Source organism: Leptodactylus fuscus, chromosome 4 (assembly GCF_031893055.1).
Source record: "Leptodactylus fuscus isolate aLepFus1 chromosome 4, aLepFus1.hap2, whole genome shotgun sequence".
In the NCBI taxonomy this organism is placed as follows: Eukaryota; Metazoa; Chordata; class Amphibia; order Anura; family Leptodactylidae; genus Leptodactylus; species Leptodactylus fuscus.
The window spans coordinates 183,312,035-183,330,700 of record NC_134268.1 but is presented as its reverse complement, the minus strand read 5'-3'; the positions used below and the strand labels follow the sequence as shown (position 1 = coordinate 183,330,700).

The 18,666-nt window shown below is 47.9% G+C and overlaps 1 protein-coding gene across 1 annotated transcript in view; it reads right to left on the bottom strand.

Moving 5' to 3' along the window:
- The window catches only part of ABCB5 (ATP binding cassette subfamily B member 5), a 63,956-nt gene that overhangs the window by 5,832 nt on the left and 39,458 nt on the right, over positions 1-18,666 (bottom strand). The window contains exons 21-23 of the mRNA XM_075271485.1: positions 18,225-18,428; positions 1,425-1,525; positions 675-815 (exon numbers count right to left, since the gene is read on the bottom strand). Of these exons, the coding sequence (XP_075127586.1) occupies positions 675-815; positions 1,425-1,525; positions 18,225-18,428 (446 nt within the window). The remainder of the gene's footprint in view (positions 1-674; positions 816-1,424; positions 1,526-18,224; positions 18,429-18,666) is intronic.

The following is an 18,666-nucleotide window of genomic DNA, read 5'->3' as shown; positions in this document are numbered from 1 at the left end:
TTAATTGAAAATGCAAGAAAGCATTAAAGAGGACATTTCACCGATTTGGGCACGGGCAGTTCTATATACTGCTGGAAAGCCAACAGTGCGCTGAATTCAGTGCACTGTCTGCTTTCCTGATCTGTGCCCTGGATAAAGAGCCTTCGGTCCCGGTACCGTAGCTCTTCACAGTTAGAAGGGCGTTCCTGACAGTCAGTCAGGTACGTCCTTCTTCAAAGCAGTGCCTTTCGCGCTGTACAGTGTGAGTGCCCCCTTCCGTCTGCTCACAGTTCTTGTCTATAGACGAGTATTATCAGTAGGGGAGGGGGCATTCCTCCCCGCTTACACAGCACAGCGCGATAGGCGCTGCTTTGAAGAAGGACGTACCTGACTGACTGTCAGGACTGCCCTTCTGACTGTAAAGAGCTACGGTACCGGGACCGAAAGCTCTTTACCTGGGGCACAGATCGGGAAAGCCGACAGTGCGCTGATTTCAGCGCACTGTTGGCTTTCTAGCAGTATATAGAACTGCCTGTGCCCAAATCGGTGAAAGGTCCTCTTTAAAACATGTCAGGACTCAGGAGTGGTCACTGGATACCAAGGATGGATCACAGCCAAGAAGTCACAGCTAAGTTCTTGGCACTGAACTGTACACTGGACATTCTGTATTCCTTATCTTACATGTTGGTACTTACAGCATTAATTCTTCTACATTCATCCTTCCCACATTTATTAGATATGCTCCAAAGCGGTAACTTGCTGCATAGGCAAAAAATATAAAAGACTGACTGAATGCAAAGCAAATACCATATATCTGGGCCTTTCTTTGAGAATTCCTACACAGTGAGAAGAAAAGAAACAAGATGTTATATTTAGCGTTGAGCGAGTAGTATTCGATCGAATACCTCGCTGGCATAGGAATGCGTGTAATCGGCCGAACACCAAGGGGTTAAACACATCGAATATTTGAAGTGTTTAACCCCTTGGTTTTCGGCAGATTACATGTTTTCCTATGCCGACGAGGTATTCAATCGAATATTACTCACTCAACACTAGTTATATTCTATTTATTTCACCAAAAATCACAAACTGTAAATGGTAGTTTTAGTGGGAAGATCAATTTTAGTTTTTGCAGTAGAGACTGAGAATTTAAACATATACCCTTATTTATTTAGGGTGGGGTTAATGGAACACTAAGGCTGGGGCCCCCCGGACCGGAAATTGCCGCAATTTGCCCTCAGCATTATATAGTATAGGCAAAGTGGATGGGATTCATGGAAAACCCATGCCCACTCTGTGTCTAAATCCGCAGTGTGGTTTTGGAAAACAGAATACGTTTTAATTACAAAACAATAACATTTATTTGCTGAAACTGGACAATCCGTTTAATTAATAAAACATTTGTATAGTTAAATAATATAGATATACGTAGTGACTTGAGATACCTGTACGGCTTTTGTAGACTTTCAGTATAATTGTTCTCAAAGGTTTTTTCTCTGGTTAAGGAGACCACTGTTCGGATACTGTCTACAACCTCGGTTGCGATCTATATATTAAAACATAAACATAGTATATATTCCATAAACATGTAATGCTTTGTAAGGGATTTACATTAATGCTAGGGGGCACACAATACATTGTTAATGCTTATTTATATACAGTTAGGGCCAGAAATATTTGGACAGTGACACAATTTTCGCGAGTTGGGCTCTGTATGCCACCACATTGGTTTTGAAATGAAACCTCTACAACAGAATTCAAGTGCAGATTGTAACGTTTAATTTGAAGGGTTGAACAAAAATATCTGATAGAAAATGTAGGAATTGTACACATTTCTTTACAAACACTCCACATTTTAGGAGCTCAAAAGTAATTGGACAAATAAACATAACCCAAACAAAATATTTTTTTTTTCAATATTTTGTTGCGAATCCTTTGGAGGCAATCACTGCCTTAAGTCTGGAACCCATGGACATCACCAAACGCTGGGTTTCCTCCTTCTTAATGCTTTGCCAGGCCTTTACAGCCGCAGCCTTCAGGTCTTGCTTGTTTGTGGGTCTTTCCGCCTTAAGTCTGGATTTGAGCAAGTGAAATGCATGCTCAATTGGGTTAAGATCTGGTGATTGACTTGGCCATTGCAGAATGTTCCACTTTTTTGCACTCATGAACTCCTGGGTAGCTTTGGCTGTATGCTTGGGGTCATTGTCCATCTGTACTATGAAGCGCCGTCCGATCAACTTGGCAGCATTTGGTTGAATCTGGGCTGAAAGTATATCCCGGTACACTTCAGAATTCATCCGGCTACTCTTGTCTGCTGTTATGTCATCAATAAACACAAGTGACCCAGTGCCATTGAAAGCCATGCATGCCCATGCCATCACGTTGCCTCCACCATGTTTTACAGAGGATGTGGTGTGCCTTGGATCATGTGCCGTTCCCTTTCTTCTCCAAACTTTTTTCTTCCCATCATTCTGGTACAGGTTGATCTTTGTCTCATCTGTCCATAGAATACTTTTCCAGAACTGAGCTGGCTTCTTGAGGTGTTTTTCAGCAAATTTAACTCTGGCCTGTCTATTTTTGGAATTGATGAATGGTTTGCATCTAGATGTGAACCCTTTGTATTTACTTTCATGGAGTCTTCTCTTTACTGTTGACTTAGAGACAGATACACCTACTTCACTGAGAGTGTTCTGGACTTCAGTTGATGTTGTGAACGGGTTCTTCTTGACCAAAGAAAGTATGCGGCGATCATCCACCACTGTTGTCATCCGTGGACGCCCAGGCCTTTTTGAGTTCCCAAGCTCACCAGTCAATTCCTTTTTTCTTAGAATGTACCCGACTGTTGATTTTGCTACTCCAAGCATGTCTGCTATCTCTCTGATGGATTTTTTCTTTTTTTTCAGCCTCAGGATGTTCTGCTTCACCTCAATTGAGAGTTCCTTTGAGCGCATGTTGTCTGGTCACAGCAACAGCTTCCAAATGCAAAACCACACACCTGGAATCAACCCCAGACCTTTTAACTACTTCATTGATTACAGGTTTACGAGGGAGACGCCTTCAGAGTTAATTGCAGCCCTTAGAGTCCATTGTCCAATTACTTTTGGTCCCTTGAAAAAGAGGAGGCTATGCATTACAGAGCTATGATTCCTAAACCCTTTCTCCGATTTGGATGTGGAAACTCTCATATTGCAGCTGGGAGTGTGCACTTTCAGCCCATATTATATATATAATTGTATTTCTGAACATGTTTTAGTAAACAGCTAAAATAACAAAACTTGTGTCACTGTCCAAATATTTCTGGCCCTAACTGTACGGTATACAATACATTTAACTCCTTAATGGCCATTTTTATACATATTATGTATAACTTCTAAACTTATGACTATAAAACAGCAATGCTGCCATTGTTTTTTGGCTGTATATCCAATAAAGAAACGTGTCTGGAGGATGCGTACTGGAAGTGTATTGGGGCAGACCTGATTTGGGAGACTGTGGGGGACATATCATGTTCGGGTGACTATGGGGCATTATACTGAGTGGGAACACAAACAGAAATGGATGGCAATGAGTGGAGTCAAAGTAAAAGTTAGTAGGGCTAAATTTGCCGTGGCGTGCATGGGTGTAAATATAATGTTTTATCGTTTTTGCACATCTTTTGATAAGATTTTTTTTTTTTTGCCTAGCTTCATTTTTACATGACTAATATTTAGATTTTGTAAAGTAAACAGAACAGACAATACATTGTTCATACTTATTTTGGATACATTAGATGAAGGCAGATAACTACACGGGATCCCTGATCTGCTGTTTACAAAACAACACATCCTCAGTAGAGATGAGCGAACACTAAAATGTTCGAAGTTCGAAATTCGAATCGAACAGCCGCTCACTGTTCGTGTGTTCGAACGGGTTTCGAACCCCATTATAGTCTATGGGGAACATATACTCGTTAAGGGGGAAACCCAAATCCGTGTCTGGAGGGTCACCAAGTCCACTATGACACCCCAGGAAATGATGCCAACACCTCTGGAATGACACTGGGACAGCAGGGGAAGCATGTCTGGGGGCATCTAACACACCAAAGACCCTCTATTACCCCAACATCACAGCCTAACAACTACACACTTTACACACTCAATACCACCTCTCTGACAGTAGGAAAACACCTTGAAACATGTGTATTTGGCACTTGCAGTGAGGAGAGCTTGTCACCAGCAGTGAATTTGGCCCTTGTAGTAAGTTGAGGTTGGCACCAACATTTGTTTTGAAAATCAGGGTGGATTGAGCCTCTAACCAGCAGAGTTTGGGCAAATTCATGGTGGAGGGAGCCTCTAAAAACCCCAGTTTGGACCAATTCATGGTGGAGGGAGCCTCTAAAAACCCCAGTTTGGACCAATTCATGGTGGAGGGAGCCTCTAAAAAACCCAGTTTGGACCAATTCATGGTGGAGGGAGCCTCTAAACAGCCCAGTTTGGACCAATTCATGGTGGAGGGAGCCTCTAAACAGCCCAGTTTGGGCAAATTCATGGTGGAGGGAGCCTCTAACCAGCCCAGTTTGGGCAAATTCATGGTGGAGGGAGCCTCTAAAAACCCCCGTTTGGACCAATTCATGGTGGAGGGAGCCTCTAAACAGCCCAGTTTGGGCAAATTCATGGTGGAGGGAGCCTCTAAACAGCCCAGTTTGGGCAAATTCATGGTGGAGGGAGCCTCTAACCAGCCCAGTTTGGACCAATTCATGGTGGAGGGAGCCTCTAACCAGCCCAGTTTGGGCAAATTCATGGTGGAGGGAGCCTCTAAAAACCCCAGTTTGGACCAATTCATGGTGGAGGGAGCCTCTAAAAACCCCAGTTTGGACCAATTCATGGTGGAGGGAGCCTCTAAAAACCCCAGTTTGGACCAATTCATGGTGGAGGGAGCCTCTAAAAACCCCAGTTTGGACCAATTCATGCTGGAGGGAGCCTCTAAACAGCCCAGTTTGGGCAAATTCATGGTGGAGGGAGCCTCTAAAAACCCCAGTTTGGACCAATTCATGGTGGAGGGAGCCTCTAAAAACCCCAATTTGGACCAATTCATGGTGGAGGGAGCCTCTAAACAGCCCAGTTTGGGCAAATTCATGGTGGAGGGAGCCTCTAAAAACCCCAGTTTGGACCAATTCATGGTGGAGGGAGCCTCTAAAAACCCCAGTTTGGACCAATTCATGGTGGAAGGAGCCTCTAAAAAACCCAGTTTGGACCAATTCATGGTGGAGGGAGCCTCTAAACAGCCCAGTTTGGGCAAATTCATGGTGGAGGGAGCCTCTAAAAACCCCAGTTTGGACCAATTCATGGTGGAGGGAGCCTCTAAAAACCCCAGTTTGGACCAATTCATGGTGGAGGGAGCCTCTAAAAAACCCAGTTTGGACCAATTCATGGTGGAGGGAGCCTCTAACCAGCCCAGTTTGGACCAATTCATGGTGGAGGGAGCCTCTAAACAGCCCAGTTTGGGCAAATTCATGGTGGAGGGAGCCTCTAACCAGCCCAGTTTGGGCAAATTCATGGTGGAGGGAGCCTCTAAAAACCCCCGTTTGGACCAATTCATGGTGGAGGGAGCCTCTAAACAGCCCAGTTTGGGCAAATTCATGGTGGAGGGAGCCTCTAAACAGCCCAGTTTGGGCAAATTCATGGTGGAGGGAGCCTCTAACCAGCCCAGTTTGGACCAATTCATGGTGGAGGGAGCCTCTAACCAGCCCAGTTTGGGCAAATTCATGGTGGAGGGAGCCTCTAAAAACCCCAGTTTGGACCAATTCATGGTGGAGGGAGCCTCTAAAAACCCCAGTTTGGACCAATTCATGGTGGAGGGAGCCTCTAAAAACCCCAGTTTGGACCAATTCATGGTGGAGGGAGCCTCTAAAAACCCCAGTTTGGACCAATTCATGCTGGAGGGAGCCTCTAAACAGCCCAGTTTGGGCAAATTCATGGTGGAGGGAGCCTCTAAAAACCCCAGTTTGGACCAATTCATGGTGGAGGGAGCCTCTAAAAACCCCAATTTGGACCAATTCATGGTGGAGGGAGCCTCTAAACAGCCCAGTTTGGGCAAATTCATGGTGGAGGGAGCCTCTAAAAACCCCAGTTTGGACCAATTCATGGTGGAGGGAGCCTCTAAAAACCCCAGTTTGGACCAATTCATGGTGGAAGGAGCCTCTAAAAAACCCAGTTTGGACCAATTCATGGTGGAGGGAGCCTCTAAACAGCCCAGTTTGGGCAAATTCATGGTGGAGGGAGCCTCTAAAAACCCCAGTTTGGACCAATTCATGGTGGAGGGAGCCTCTAAAAACCCCAGTTTGGACCAATTCATGGTGGAGGGAGCCTCTAAAAACCCCAGTTTGGACCAATTCATGGTGGAGGGAGCCTCTAAAAAACCCAGTTTGGACCAATTCATGGTGGAGGGAGCCTCTAACCAGCCCAGTTTGGACCAATTCATGGTGGAGGGAGCCTCTAAACAGCCCAGTTTGGGCAAATTCATGGTGGAGGGAGCCTCTAACCAGCCCAGTTTGGGCAAATTCATGGTGGAGGGAGCCTCTAAAAACCCCCGTTTGGACCAATTCATGGTGGAGGGAGCCTCTAAACAGCCCAGTTTGGGCAAATTCATGGTGGAGGGAGCCTCTAAACAGCCCAGTTTGGGCAAATTCATGGTGGAGGGAGCCTCTAACCAGCCCAGTTTGGACCAATTCATGGTGGAGGGAGCCTCTAACCAGCCCAGTTTGGGCAAATTCATGGTGGAGGGAGCCTCTAAAAACCCCAGTTTGGACCAATTCATGGTGGAGAGAGCCTCTAAAAACCCCAGTTTGGACCAATTCATGGTGGAGGGAGCCTCTAAAAACCCCAGTTTGGACCAATTCATGGTGGAGGGAGCCTCTAAAAACCCCAGTTTGGACCAATTCATGCTGGAGGGAGCCTCTAACCAGCCCAGTTTGGGCAAATTCATGGTGGAGGGAGCCTCTAAAAACCCCAGTTTGGACCAATTCATGGTGGAGGGAGCCTCTAAAAACCCCAATTTGGACCAATTCATGGTGGAGGGAGCCTCTAAACAGCCCAGTTTGGGCAAATTCATGGTGGAGGGAGCCTCTAAAAACCCCAGTTTGGACCAATTCATGGTGGAGGGAGCCTCTAAAAACCCCAGTTTGGACCAATTCATGGTGGAAGGAGCCTCTAAAAAACCCAGTTTGGACCAATTCATGGTGGAGGGAGCCTCTAAACAGCCCAGTTTGGGCAAATTCATGGTGGAGGGAGCCTCTAAAAACCCCAGTTTGGACCAATTCATGGTGGAGGGAGCCTCTAAAAACCCCAGTTTGGACCAATTCATGGTGGAGGGAGCCTCTAAAAACCCCAGTTTGGACCAATTCATGGTGGAGGGAGCCTCTAAAAACCCCAGTTTGGACCAATTCATGCTGGAGGGAGCCTCTAAACAGCCCAGTTTGGGCAAATTCATGGTGGAGGGAGCCTCTAAAAACCCCAGTTTGGACCAATTCATGGTGGAGGGAGCCTCTAAAAACCCCAATTTGGACCAATTCATGGTGGAGGGAGCCTCTAAACAGCCCAGTTTGGGCAAATTCATGGTGGAGGGAGCCTCTAAAAACCCCAGTTTGGACCAATTCATGGTGGAGGGAGCCTCTAAAAACCCCAGTTTGGACCAATTCATGGTGGAAGGAGCCTCTAAAAAACCCAGTTTGGACCAATTCATGGTGGAGGGAGCCTCTAAACAGCCCAGTTTGGGCAAATTCATGGTGGAGGGAGCCTCTAAAAACCCCAGTTTGGACCAATTCATGGTGGAGGGAGCCTCTAAAAACCCCAGTTTGGACCAATTCATGGTGGAGGGAGCCTCTAAAAACCCCAGTTTGGACCAATTCATGGTGGAGGGAGCCTCTAAAAAACCCAGTTTGGACCAATTCATGGTGGAGGGAGCCTCTAACCAGCCCAGTTTGGACCAATTCATGGTGGAGGGAGCCTCTAAACAGCCCAGTTTGGGCAAATTCATGGTGGAGGGAGCCTCTAACCAGCCCAGTTTGGGCAAATTCATGGTGGAGGGAGCCTCTAAAAACCCCCGTTTGGACCAATTCATGGTGGAGGGAGCCTCTAAACAGCCCAGTTTGGGCAAATTCATGGTGGAGGGAGCCTCTAAACAGCCCAGTTTGGGCAAATTCATGGTGGAGGGAGCCTCTAACCAGCCCAGTTTGGACCAATTCATGGTGGAGGGAGCCTCTAACCAGCCCAGTTTGGGCAAATTCATGGTGGAGGGAGCCTCTAAAAACCCCAGTTTGGACCAATTCATGGTGGAGGGAGCCTCTAAAAACCCCAGTTTGGACCAATTCATGGTGGAGGGAGCCTCTAAAAACCCCAGTTTGGACCAATTCATGGTGGAGGGAGCCTCTAAAAACCCCAGTTTGGACCAATTCATGCTGGAGGGAGCCTCTAACCAGCCCAGTTTGGGCAAATTCATGGTGGAGGGAGCCTCTAAAAACCCCAGTTTGGACCAATTCATGGTGGAGGGAGCCTCTAAAAACCCCAATTTGGACCAATTCATGGTGGAGGGAGCCTCTAAACAGCCCAGTTTGGGCAAATTCATGGTGGAGGGAGCCTCTAAAAACCCCAGTTTGGACCAATTCATGGTGGAGGGAGCCTCTAAAAACCCCAGTTTGGACCAATTCATGGTGGAAGGAGCCTCTAAAAAACCCAGTTTGGACCAATTCATGGTGGAGGGAGCCTCTAAACAGCCCAGTTTGGGCAAATTCATGGTGGAGGGAGCCTCTAAAAACCCCAGTTTGGACCAATTCATGGTGGAGGGAGCCTCTAAAAACCCCAGTTTGGACCAATTCATGGTGGAGGGAGCCTCTAAAAACCCCAGTTTGGACCAATTCATGGTGGAGGGAGCCTCTAAAAAACCCAGTTTGGACCAATTCATGGTGGAGGGAGCCTCTAACCAGCCCAGTTTGGACCAATTCATGGTGGAGGGAGCCTCTAAAAACCCCAGTTTGGACCAATTCATGGTGGAGGGAGCCTCTAAACAGCCCAGTTTGGACCAATTCATGGTGGAGGGAGCCTCTAAAAACCCCAATTTGGACCAATTCATGGTGGAGGGAGCCTCTAACCAGCCCAGTTTGGACCAATTCATGGTGGAGGGAGCCTCTAACCAGCCCAGTTTGGGCAAATTCATGGTGGAGGGAGCCTCTAAAAACCCCAATTTGGACCAATTCATGGTGGAGGGAGCCTCTAAACAGCCCAGTTTGGGCAAATTCATGGTGGAGGGAGCCTCTAAAAACCCCAGTTTGGACCAATTCATGGTGGAGGGAGCCTCTAAAAAACCCAGTTTGGACCAATTCATGGTGGAGGGAGCCTCTAACCAGCCCAGTTTGGACCAATTCATGGTGGAGGGAGCCTCTAAAAACCCCAGTTTGGACCAATTCATGGTGGAGGGAGCCTCTAAAAACCCCAGTTTGGACCAATTCATGGTGGAGGGAGCCTCTAAAAAACCCAGTTTGGACCAATTCATGGTGGAGGGAGCATCTAACCAGCCCAGTTTGGGCCAATTCATGGTGGAGGTAGCATCTAACCAGCCCAGTTTGGGCAAATTCATGGTGGAGGGAGCCTCTAAAAACCCCAATTTGGACCAATTCATGGTGGAGGGAGCCTATAAACAGCCCAGTTTGGGCAAATTCATGGTGGAGGGAGCCTCTAAAAACCCCAGTTTGGACCAATTCATGGTGGAGGGAGCCTCTAAAAAACCCAGTTTGGACCATTTCATGGTGGAGGGAGCCTCTAACCAGCCCAGTTTGGACCAATTCATGGTGGAGGGAGCCTCTAAAAACCCCAGTTTGGACCAATTCATGGTGGAGGGAGCCTCTAAACAGCCCAGTTTGGACCAATTCATGGTGGAGGGAGCCTCTAACCAGCACAGTTTGGACCAATTCATGGTGGAGGGAGCCTCTAACCAGCCCAGTTTGGGCAAATTCATGGTGGAGGGAGCCTCTAAAAACCCCAATTTGGACCAATTCATGGTGGAGGGAGCCTCTAAACAGCCCAGTTTGGGCAAATTCATGGTGGAGGGAGCCTCTAAAAACCCCAGTTTGGACCAATTCATGGTGGAGGGAGCCTCTAAAAACCCCAGTTTGGACCAATTCATGGTGGAGGGAGCCTCTAAAAAACCCAGTTTGGACCAATTCATGGTGGAGGGAGCCTCTAAACAGCCCAGTTTGGGCAAATTCATGGTGGAGGGAGCCTCTAAAAACCCCAGTTTGGACCAATTCATGGTGGAGGGAGCCTCTAAAAACCCCAGTTTGGACCAACTCATGGTGGAGGGAGCCTCTAAAAACCCCAGTTTGGACCAATTCATGGTGGAGGGAGCCTCTAAAAAACCCAGTTTGGACCAATTCATGGTGGAGGGAGCCTCTAACCAGCCCAGTTTGGACCAATTCATGGTGGAGGGAGCCTCTAAACAGCCCAGTTTGGGCAAATTCATGGTGGAGGGAGCCTCTAACCAGCCCAGTTTGGACCAATTCATGGTGGAGGGAGCCTCTAAAAACCCCAGTTTGGACCAATTCATGGTGGAGGGAGCCTCTAAAAACCCCAGTTTGGACCAATTCATGGTGGAGGGAGCCTCTAAAAAACCCAGTTTGGACCAATTCATGGTGGAGGGAGCCTCTAAACAGCCCAGTTTGGGCAAATTCATGGTGGAGGGAGCCTCTAAAAACCCCAGTTTGGACCAATTCATGGTGGAGGGAGCCTCTAAAAACCCCAGTTTGGACCAATTCATGGTGGAGGGAGCCTCTAAAAAACCCAGTTTGGACCAATTCATGGTGGAGGGAGCCTCTAACCAGCCCAGTTTGGACCAATTCATGGTGGAGGGAGCCTCTAAACAGCCCAGTTTGGACCAATTCATGGTGGAGGGAGCCTCTAAAAACCCCAGTTTGGACCAATTCATGGTGGAGGGAGCCTCTAAAAACCCCCAGTTTGGACCAATTCATGGTGGAGGGAGCCTCTAAAAACCCCAGTTTGGACCAATTCATGGTGGAGGGAGCCTCTAAACAGCCCAGTTTGGACCAATTCATGGTGGAGGGAGCCTCTAAAAACCCCAATTTGGACCAATTCATGGTGGAGGGAGCCTCTAAACAGCCCAGTTTGGGCAAATTCATGGTGGAGGGAGCCTCTAAAAACCCCAGTTTGGACCAATTCATGGTGGAGGGAGCCTCTAAAAACCCCAGTTTGGACCAATTCATGGTGGAGGGAGCCTCTAAAAAACCCAGTTTGGACCAATTCATGGTGGAGGGAGCCTCTAAAAACCCCAGTTTGGACCAATTCATGGTGGAGGGAGCCTCTAAAAACCCCAGTTTGGACCAATTCATGGTGGAGGGAGCCTCTAAACAGCCCAGTTTGGACCAATTCATGGTGGAGGGAGCCTCTAAAAACCCCAATTTGGACCAATTCATGGTGGAGGGAGCCTCTAACCAGCCCAGTTTGGACCAATTCATGGTGGAGGGAGCCTCTAACCAGCCCAGTTTGGGCAAATTCATGGTGGAGGGAGCCTCTAAAAACCCCAATTTGGACCAATTCATGGTGGAGGGAGCCTCTAAACAGCCCAGTTTTGGCAAATTCATGGTGGAGGGAGCCTCTAAAAACCCCAGTTTGGACCAATTCATGGTGGAGGGAGCCTCTAACCAGCCCAGTTTGGGCAAATTCATGGTGGAGGGAGCCTCTTACCAGCAGAGTTGTGGGAAAGCAGGGTGGAGGGAGCCTCTAACCAGCAGAGTTGGTGGAAATCAGGGTGGAGGGAGCCTCTAACCAGCAGAGTTGGGGGAAATCATGTTGGAGGGAGCCTAGTATTAGCAGAATTGTGCAACGCTTATGGTGGATGAGTATGAGGATGCGGAGGAATTGGAGAGGTTGAGTACAGACATGGAGTTTCATGTTGGGGTGCTTTACACAGGTGGGCACAAAAATGAAGGCTCTATCCAGTGGTGGTTCATTTTTATCAAAGTGAGCCGGTCGGCACTCTCAGCTGACAGACGGGTGCGCTTGTCAGTGATGATGCCACCGGCTGCACTGAACACCCTCTCAGATAGGACGCTGGCGGCAGGACAGGACAGCACCTCCAAGGCATATAGGGCAAGTTCAAGCCACAGGTCCAACTTCGACACCCAATACGTGTAGGGCGCAGAGGGGTCGGAGAGGACAGGGCTGTGGTCGGAAAGGTATTCCCGCAACATGCGCCTATACTTCTCACGCCTGGTGACACTAGGACCCTCTGTGGCGGCACTTTGGCGAGGGGGTGCCATCAAGGTGTCCCAGACCTTAGACAGTGTGCCCCTCGTTTGTGTGGACCGGTGAGAACTTGGTCGCCTACTGGAGGAACTGTCCTCCCTGCCGCCAACGTCACATGCTGGAAACATCTCCATCATATTCTGCACCAATTGCCTGTGGCAAGCATTGATGCGATTGGCCCTCCCCTCTACCGGAATAAAAGACGAGATGTTGTTTTTATACCGGGGGTCAAGGATAGCAAAGATCCAGTACTGGTTGTCCTCCATGATTTTGACAATACGCTTGTCGGTTGTAAAGCACCCCAACATGAACTCAGCCATGTCTGCCACAGTGTTAGTTGGCATGACTCCTCTGGCCCCACCGGAAAGTTCAATCTCCATTTCCTCCTCATCCTCCATGTCTACCCATCCGCGCTGCAACAATGGGACGATTCGAAGTTGCCCGGAAGCCTCCTGTATCACCATCACATCATCGGACAACTCTTCTTCCTCCTCCTCCTCCTCCTCCTCCTCCTCCTCCATTAAACGCGATGAAGCGGACAGATGTGTGGACCTACTCTCCAGCTGTGACGGATCGGATGCTATCCCTGACTCCTCTGTGTGATCTGAGTTATCCCTGATGTCAATCAGGGATTCTCTCAGAACACACAAGAGCGGGATTGTAAGGCTCACCATCGCATCCTCAGAGCTCACCCTCCTTGTGGACTCCTCAAACACCCGTAGGATGTCACAAAGGTCTCTCATCCATGGCCACTCATGGATGAGAAACTGAGGCAGCTGACTTTGTGGCACCCTAGGGTTTTGTAGCTGGTATTCCATCAAAGGTCTCTGCTGCTCAACCACTCTATTCAACATCTGAAACGTTGAGTTCCAGCGTGTGGGGACGTCGCACAAAAGCCGGTGTTGTGGCACATGCAGGCGTTGCTGGAGAGATTTTAAGCTAGCAGCGGCTACTGTCGACTTGCGAAAGTGGGCGCACATGCGCCGCACTTTCACCAGTAGCTCTGGAACATTGGGGTAGCTCTTTAGGAAACGTTGCACCACTAGGTTGAAGACGTGGGCCAGGCATGGAACATGTTGGAGTCCGGCAAGCTCCAGAGCTGCTACCAGGTTCCGGCCGTTATCACAAACGACCATGCCTGGGCCCAGGTGCAGCGGCTCAAACCATATTGCCGTCTCATCGAGGAGGGCATCCCTCACCTCGGAGGCAGTGTGCTGTCTGTCCCCCAAGCTGATCAGCTTCAGCACAGCCTGCTGACGTCTACCAACGCCAGTGCTGCAACGTTTCCAACTCGTAGCTGGGGTCAATCTAACAGCGGAGGAGGAGGCGGTGGCGGAGGAGGAGGCGGTGGCGGAGGAGGAGGCGGTAGAGGAGGAGGAGGAGGGGGGTGTTCTTCTCGTGTCCCTGCCAGGAATGTTAGGCGGGGAGACGAGGTACACCGGGCCAGTTTGGGAAGCAGTCCCAGCCTCAACTACATTCACCCAGTGTGCCGTCAGTGAAATGTAGCGTCCCTGTCCGCATGCACTTGTCCACGCGTCGGTGGTCAAGTGGACCTTTGTGCAAAGCGCGGAACTAAGGGCCCGCCTGATGTTGAGTGACACGTGCTGGTGCAAGGCGGGGACGGCACACCGGGAGAAGTAGTGACGGCTAGGGACGGCATAGCGAGGTGCCGCAGTTGCCATCAGGTCCAGGAAGGCGGGAGTTTCAACAAGCCGGAACGCCAACATCTCCTGGGCCAGCAGTTTAGCGATGTTGGCGTTCAAGGCTTGCGCGTGTGGGTGGTTAGCAGTGTATTTCTGCCGCCGCTCCAATGTCTGAGAGATGGTGGGTTGTTGTAAAGAAGCGCCTGATGGTGCCTTTGATGGTGCAGGAGAAGGAGATAAGACAGGAACAGGGGAGGATGAGGGAGAAGTCAACAAAGTGGCGGAGGCAGATGAAGTGGTGTCCTGGCTCGTCCTCTGGAGTGCATCGCCAGCACAGTCAGCAGTGGCAGTGGCAGAGGCAGAGGCAGTGGCAGAGGCAGTGGCAGTGGCGTGAACGGCAGGCGGCCTTTGTCCTGCCGTTGCTGCCTGCCACTGATTCCAGTGCTTGGATTCCAAATGACGGCGCATTGAAGTGGTGGACAGGTTGCTCTTCTCAGAGCCCCTAATCAATTTCGAGAGGCAAATTGTGCAGACAACACTATATCTGTCCTCGGCGCATTCCTTGAAAAAACTCCACACCTTCGAGAAACGTGCCCTCGAGGTGGGAGTTTTTCGGGGCTGGGTACGAACTGGAACATCTTGGGAGATTCCGGGTGTGGCCTGGCTTCGCCTAAGCTGCTGACCTCTGCCTCTGCCTCTAGCTACCCTTTTTGGTGCTGCACTTGCCTCAACATCCACACTACTTTCCCCGCTTGACATCCCCCCTGTCCAGGTCGGGTCAGTGTCCTCATCATCCACCACTTCCTCTTCCAACTCCTGTCTCATCTCCTCCTCCCGCACAATGCGCCGGTCAACTGGATGCCCTGACGGCAACTGCGTCACATCATCGTCGATGAGGGTGGGTTGCTGTTCATCCACCACCAAATCGAACGGAGATGGAGGAGACTCTAGTGTTTGAGCATCTGGACACAGATGCTCCTCTGTTAGGTTCGTGGAATCGTGACGTGGAGAGGCAGGTTGAGGGACAATGAAAGGAGCGGAGAACAGCTCTGGGGAGCAGGGACAGTTGGGGTTATTGTTCTGTGAAGCTTGGGAATTTTGGGAGGAAGGAGGACAAGACTGTTGGGTAATAGGAGGAGAGGAGGCAGAGTCTGACTGGCTGCTGGACAATGTGCTGTAAGCGTTCTCTGACAGCCATTGCAAGACCTGTTCCTGGTTCTCGGGCCTACTAAGGTTTGTACCCTGCAGTTTAGTTAATGTGGCAAGCAACCCTGGCACTGTGGAGTGGCGCAATGCTTGCTGCCCCACAGGAGTAGGCACGGGACGCCCTGTGGCTTCACTGCTACCTTGCTCCCCAGAACCATTCCCCCGACCTCGCCCACGGCCTCGTCCACGTCCCTTTCCGGGAGCCTTGCGCATTTTGAATTCCCAGTTAGAAATTGGCACTATATACCAGTAGCAAAAATTGTGGGTGCACGTAACCCCAATATATTCTTTGAATTCCCAGTCAGACAATGGCACTATATACCAGTAGCAAGAAATGAGGGTATTTATAACCCCAATATATTCTTTGAATTACCAGTCAGAAACTGGCACTATATGGCAGTAGCAAGAAATGAGGGTATTTATAACCCCAATATATTCTTTGAATTCCCAGTCAGACAATGGCACTGTATACCAGTAGTAAAAATTGTGGGTGCACGTAACCCCAATATATTCTTTGAATTACCAGTCAGAAACTGGCACTATATGGCAGTAGCAAGAAATGAGGGTATTTGTAACCCCAATATATTCTTTGAATTCCCAGTCAGAAACTGGCACTGTATACCAGTAGTAAAAATTGTGGGTGCACGTAACCCCAATATATTCTTTGAATTCCCAGTCAGACAATGGCACTATATACCAGTAGCAAGAAATGAGGGTATTTATAACCCCAATATATTCTTTGAATTCCCAGTCAGAAACTGGCACTATATGGCAGTAGCAAGAAATGAGGGTATTTATAACCCCAATATATTCTTTGAATTCCCAGTCAGACAATGGCACTGTATACCAGTAGTAAAAATTGTGGGTGCACGTAACCCCAATATATTCTTTGAATTACCAGTCAGAAACTGGCACTATATGGCAGTAGCAAGAAATGAGGGTATTTGTAACCCCAATATATTCTTTGAATTCCCAGTCAGAAACTGGCACTGTATACCAGTAGTAAAAATTGTGGGTGCACGTAACCCCAATATATTCTTTGAATTCCCAGTCAGACAATGGCACTATATACCAGTAGCAAGAAATGAGGGTATTTATAACCCCAATATATTCTTTGAATTACCAGTCAGAAACTGGCACTATATGGCAGTAGCAAGAAATGAGGGTATTTGTAACCCCAATATATTCTTTGAATTCCCAGTCAGAAACTGGCACTGTATACCAGTAGTAAAAATTGTGGGTGCACGTAACCCCAATATATTCTTTGAATTACCAGTCAGAAACTGGCACTATATGGCAGTAGCAAGAAATGAGGGTATTTGTAACCCCAATATATTCTTTGAATTCCCAGTCAGAAACTGGCACTGTATACCAGTAGTAAAAATTGTGGGTGCACGTAACCCCAATATATTCTTTGAATTCCCAGTCAGACAATGGCACTATATACCAGTAGCAAGAAATGAGGGTATTTATAACCCCAATATATTCTTTGAATTCCCAGTCAGACAATGGCACTGTATACCAGTAGTAAAAATTGTGGGTGCACGTAACCCCAATATATTCTTTGAATTCCCAGTCAGAAACTGGCACTATATGGCAGTAGCAAGAAATGAGGGTATTTATAACCCCAATATATTCTTTGAATTCCCAGTCAGACAATGGCACTGTATACCAGTAGTAAAAATTGTGGGTGCACGTAACCCCAATATATTCTTTGAATTCCCAGTCAGACAATGGCACTATATACCAGTAGCAAGAAATGAGGGTATTTATAACCCCAATATATTCTTTGAATTACCAGTCAGAAACTGGCACTATATGGCAGTAGCAAGAAATGAGGGTATTTATAACCCCAATATATTCTTTGAATTCCCATTCAGAAACTGGCACTGTATACCAGTAGTAAAAATTGTGGGTGCACCTAACCCCAATATATTCTTTGAATTCCCAGTCAGACAATGGCACTATATGGCAGTAGCAAAAATAGTGGGTGTATATAGCCCCAATTCTATTGCTAGGGGACTTGCAGGGTATTTCTGGGGTGAAGGTGGGGGGGCACACCGTTGGAACGGGTATCGGGGGTATATATCGGGTATACGGGAATACACTGACAGTGTATTCCATTCAGGATCCTGGGAAAGCTGGGTTGCGGCGATTGAGCCCGTCAGTGCCACGTTACACTGACAAGCTTCTCCCTGGAATTTAGCTCTTACAAGAGCTGTTGTGGTTGTCTTCTCCTTCCTATCCTAGCCTGTCCCTGCCTACCCAGAATCTAAGCCCTAGCTAGCTGGACGGAAACCTCCGTCCTCGGTGAATTGCAAGCTCAGAATGACGCGAACCTGGGCGGCGCTGTTCTTTTAAATTAGAGGTCACATGTTTTCGGCAGCCAATGGGTTTTGCCTACTTTTCTCAACGTCACCGGTGTCGTAGTTCCTGTCCCACCTACCCTGCGCTGTTATTGGAGCAAAAAAGGCGCCAGGGAAGGTGGGAGGGGAATCGAGTAATGGCGCACTTTACCACGCGGTGTTCGATTCGATTCGAACATGCCGAACAGCCTAATATCCGATCGAACATGAGTTCGATAGAACACTGTTCGCTCATCTCTAATCCTCAGAAGTCTTAGTAAATGTCTTATGTCTGTATTTCAAAGTACAATGTACTTGGTGCATTATTATAATATTCTATACAGTGTACTATAATATATTTATATCACTAGGGTTAGTTTTATGTGTTGAAGTTCCAAATTTAAATGACTGTATATAAGCTTTCATGAGAAAACCTATTGGCCGGACTGGTGTTCTCCAGTAGAAGTGTGTGTGATAACTGGATTAGGGTATGGTTGGCAGGGGGAATGCACAGCAGGGACAAAGGACCCCATGTTCTCAAGTTTGGTAGTGGTCTCATTGGTCAGAGCCACACTGTCAGGTATTTACCCTCTTTCAGAAGGAAAAAGGATAAATGCTTTACGTGGCAAATCCCCTTTAAGCTAAATATAAGAACAGATATTTATAGTATGGAGCTATGAAGTTAGGACATGGGGTTCTGGCCTATCCTTATGTGTGTGAAATGGAAATACACTTTAAGCTAGTAGACATTTAATGGATACCTTTCCAGCTTCTTGAAGATCCTTTTTATCACGATTAGCAAAGCCAGTAAGGGCCCTAGTTTCTAGCAGACCAGTAACCACAAGAACAGGAGTCATTGCGAGAATCAACAAAGACAACTCCCAACCATAGCAGAAAGCAATTATAATGGATAGTCCCATACACGCAAAGTTCTGGGCAAGTAACCCAAGCCTGGAGCCTGTGGCCTGGTGGAAAAATGAGAAAAATGTAACTCACAAAACGTCTCTCATATACATCACATACAAAGGAAGATGCTGGTCCCTATCTCTAGCATGCTCTCAGAAGTAGCAGCAGCATGTATACCGTTATACAGCAGTTTTGAGCAGTGTTGCTGTGAATCCATTACTGGGGTGAGACAGTAGAAGCAGCAACAGTAAAATGTACAGGATTTATTACATTACAAAGACAAAACAATTCCAATGT